At 54.4% G+C, this 4,287-nt stretch overlaps 1 protein-coding gene across 1 annotated transcript in view; it reads left to right on the top strand.

The window, feature by feature from the left end:
* SLCO2B1 (solute carrier organic anion transporter family member 2B1) overlaps positions 1-4,287 on the top strand; it is a 54,065-nt gene that overhangs the window by 46,883 nt on the left and 2,895 nt on the right. The window contains exon 11 of the mRNA XM_009639076.2: positions 2,872-3,041. Coding sequence (XP_009637371.1) covers positions 2,872-3,041 — 170 coding nt within the window. The remainder of the gene's footprint in view (positions 1-2,871; positions 3,042-4,287) is intronic.

Raw genomic sequence — 4,287 nt, forward strand, 5'->3', positions numbered from 1 at the left:
CAGGCCAGGTTGGACGGGGCTGTGAGCAACCTGGTGTGGTTCAAGGTGTCCCTGCTCCTGCAGGGGGGTTGGGCTGGGTGGCCTCTAGGGGTCCCTTCCAACCCAAACCCTTCTTTGATTCTATGATTCTATAAATGCCAAGCCATGCACCAGCATGTAGTCACTGGAGCACGTTGCATCTCCCTGGGATGGGGCAGGTTCACGGCACACAGCGATGTGGCTGGAGATGCTGAGCTCGGCTCCTTTACCATGCTGGGCTGGGAGCTGAGCTCAGGTGTCCACAGAGCAACCTCAGTCCCTCTCCAGTTCTGGGTATTTCCTGTTGTAGGAAAGGAAAAACAATTAGATTATTGCATTTCATGGCATTCCTCCAGCTCCTGCTTTCTCTGCTATATCACACTTTTCTCATGGTTTGCAGCAGCTCTTTGCCAGTGCAGGGACCCGTTGCCTACTGCTCTCCATGCCCCAAATGCCTGGGTTTCTAGAAACACTCCCAGAGTGCAGGAAAACCTGCAATTTTGTACCCAGCTTGGCTGCAACCCTTCTGGAGGGGGCTTGGGCAGTGCAAGCTTGACTTTTGCGCTCTCATTTGAAAGCTCTTGTACAGTGAAAGTGTTTTGCTCTTTACATCACCCAATGTCCCCAAATTTTATGGGCGACAGCAGAAGCCTGCAGGCTTTGCCCAAGAGCAGGACCTTGCGGTGACAACCTTTTAGGGCTTTGCTTTTTGTTCAGGTCCAGCATGACCTGTTGAAGAGAGGTGGTCATGGGGGCTCCCCTGGGACTGAGGGGATCTCTATGCCATGGGGCTACTGGGTTTCTGGGCCCCGCTTTGCTCTCGTCGTGCGTGGCCATGGATGGGAGCAGGGACATCCCTCTGCCGCCAGCCGCGTCAGATCTGAGCTGGTGGTCAGCAGACACCCCAAAATTGAGGGTACTGGAAGGTCTCGGCTGTTGAAAAAAAAAAAAAAGGAGAAATAAGACAGCACCAGGCAATGTTTGATGCCAGCAGATTTCTCTCTTAAGAAAACAATTGCTAAATGGTACCGTTGGGGACGCTTGACGCACAGCCCTGAAAAACCCGGGGCTGGCTGTGTGCCATCCAGCTGCCCGTCCCTGCCCGGAAACCACAGTCCCGGTTTCGGGGCTGCTCTTGGTTATTCTCCTCTCCCCGCTTCGTCGCGTGGTTTTTCCCCAGCCCTGGTGCCGCGTCAGCCTCGTGGCCCTGCTGCCCAGACGATGCATCTTGCGGGGAGAGGCCACCGGTGGCTTTGTGGCTTGTTCCTGCTGCTCAGAGGTTTTTGCAGCTGGGATCATGCTCCCTGCTCTAAAATCCTCCGAGTTTTTAAATGAAATGGGCAGCGCCCTGCCTTGTGACCCCACCTCCAGCCCTTTGTCTCCCTTTGGCTTTGTGGGAGTCCCCTAAGTATCGTGACTCCAATTCTCTGGAAGAGGTGGCAGTTGCACGGATTGAGTGAGCTTTAATTTATTTCATTGCATTTTTCTTGACTGCTTTGGCCCCAGTTCATCTCAGCTATCACAGGCACTTATCCGTGGTGGCTCCTCTGGGGTCCCACCTCTCCCTCCATGACCGCAGAAGAAGCCCAGATGATGAATTAGAGAAGATAAAACCCAGCCTTCATTTGAAATCTTAAATCCTCTTTCCTAGAGGGGGGAGGAGGGATTGTGTCCCTTTTCACCCCAAATCTCCCCCTGTACTCTCAGCTAGGAGCAATTCCTTGTGGGTCTCCTTTATGGGCATTGGCCATGCCTCTTCCCCAGGCGGCAATGTGGGAAGGGGGATTTGGGAGCACCCTTCTGCATCGTGCTGTCAGTCTGTCCCCCTCTTTATTTAAGGTCCCTTCCAAAAAAATGAGGTTTCTCTTAAAAAAAAAAAAAAAAAAAAGAGAAGAGAATTGTGATTAAAATTTAGAGAAAAATAAAAAAATCCATATCCCTCGCCCCAGGGCATCCTCTTTTCACTAACGCTGGGCTGGTTATTTGTGACTCTCTCTCAAAGGTGAGGCTTTGCATTTTCCCCTAGCAAGTGTTTTCTGATTTAATACCCCCCTGGGCTCAGGCTCTGGCTTTGATTGCCAGCTTTGCTCAACAGGTAGCCCCCGGATGAAGGGTCTCGCAGCAGGAGACAAGCTGGGTACAGGCGATGGAGCCCAGGCTGCTCCCCTGGCCATTTCCTCCAAAAAATATAACACAGACCATAAGCTCGCATCAGGCTCGAACGTTTTATCAGCTGCGGGTGAGCTTTTTCCATGCCAAGAGTCCAGATTTATGCAGGACGCCAAAGTGTGCAGTTGGCAAATGGTGACATTGAAGTAAACCCGTGCATAAGCATCATCGATGCACAACAGGCGCGGAATGCGGAGCTGGAGGCACGAGCATAGGAGGGATGCTGCAGGGGGTGGGGAGGCGTTGCTGGGGCTCACATGAACAAGGCAAGGAGGCGTCTGGGCTGAGAGAACTTCCAGGGGCCTCTGGAAGCACAGAGAGATGAACTAAGGTGGTCCCCCATCAGCTGGGTGTGCTCACCCCTGTGACATCCCAGTGATGCCCATGGGAGCTGGTGGGACTGGGACCTCATTTCAGAGATGGCGGCATGTTGGAGGCTGGAGGTGGCGACGGGAAAATGTGTTTCCTCATCCACTCAGTCTGTTATCCCCAGCCAGCTTCATTGTACGTGTTCCCTTTTCCCCCGCCCTGCTCCCTGAAGTGTTGAGTGCTAATTACTGCTAATTATTTACAGACAAAACCTAAACATCCTCCCTCCCTCCCTGTGGCAGCTGGCAGCTATCCCTGGTATCTCCATAGCCTTGAGCAGATGAGCAGCCTCTGGGTTTTCTCTCCTCTCTGCAGAACTACACCAGCTGCAGCTGCATCTCCAACAACGGGCTCGCGGGGTTTGCCAAGCCCGGGACCTGCGGCACCGGCTGCTCCCATCTCTTCCTGCCCTTTGTGGTCCTGTCCTGCCTGGCGGGGATCCTCGCCAGCACGTCCCACACGCCGTCCTTCATGCTCATCCTCAGGTGAGCAGGCTGGGTTGGCCATGGTCTAGGTGCAGCCACTCCTCTACGCAGGGCAGAAGAGGCATCCAGAGGTTGTGCATGGAAAACCAAGGGGTCCTTGAATTGCAGAGGAAGGTTTTCTCCAGCTGAGGGACTGGAGGATTAAATCAGCCCTATATTGCACCTCGTGCCCAGTTCCTCCCATTGCTTTTACATGGTTTTTGCATGCAGTGGTGCAGGGAATGGAGAAGGGGGTTTCCCTGCTCCTGTCCTCTGGTGGTGCATGTGGTTGTCCATCTTCTTGGCTATGTCTCTCTCAGGAGCAGGCTGTGCTTTGCTAGCAAAGACCTGGCATGTCTGGGCAGGACAGAAACATCATCTCCAGTCTCAAATGTTGAAGCAGGAGAGACTTTCGGGACTTGCTCCTGAAGACCCTGCACTAACAGAGCTCCTGCTGCCCTAAGACTACAAAGGCTCTTCCAAGGTCTCTTTGGTTGTTGCTGCTGAACGCCCCATGGAGATTTCAGGCTGCTGGAGGCTTTATCATGGAGCCACCAGTGCTGCATGGCCAACTGCTCTTGCAGGCAACGTGGTGTTCACCGACAGGCTCAGGCAAGGGGCAGCCAGTGGGTGAGTGGGTGTCACACCATGCCAGGCCCCTGTGGCACCGCCACCCACTGATGGGGCCACAGGGCTTGCAGGAACCACACGTTGCCCTCAGCACCCCCCATTCCTGGTGTCAGAACAACCTTCAGATCCAGCAGCCATCCTGGTCCTTCCCCCCACCCACGGCTGATACCTCAGTAATGAGATGCACCATTAACTCAGCATTAATTTAGCACGGCAATACTTTGGCACTTTTTAACACAGCTCCGTGTTAAGAAGTTTAATTACCTTCCTTCCTTCTGATAGGTCTCGCTTAAATACAGCCTCCCTTCCTAGTGCAGGGAGGCAAGTAGTGCTCTGATTTCCCACGCCCTTGGAAAGGTGCCTACGGAGCAGGCAGCGGCAAGCTGGAGCCAGCCTTGACACGAGCCCCAGGCTGGTGGGGCTGGAGCCTGGGAAGGGCAGGAGAGGCTGAGACCGGGGCTGTGCTGGGGGAGAGGGGAAAACCAGGAGGGGAATCTCTGTGTGAGTCTATAAATGAGGAGAGCAATGGAGCTGGGGAGGGGTCTGGAGCCCCAGGCTGCTGGGGAGCAGCTGGGGGAGCTGGGGGGGTTCAGCCTGGAGCAGAGGAGGCTGAGGGGAGCCCTCATCGCTGCCTACA

The sequence above is a fragment of the Egretta garzetta genome, unplaced genomic scaffold (assembly GCF_000687185.1).
Source record: "Egretta garzetta isolate BGI_Z169 unplaced genomic scaffold, ASM68718v1 scaffold1030, whole genome shotgun sequence".
NCBI lineage: Eukaryota > Metazoa > Chordata > Aves > Pelecaniformes > Ardeidae > Egretta > Egretta garzetta.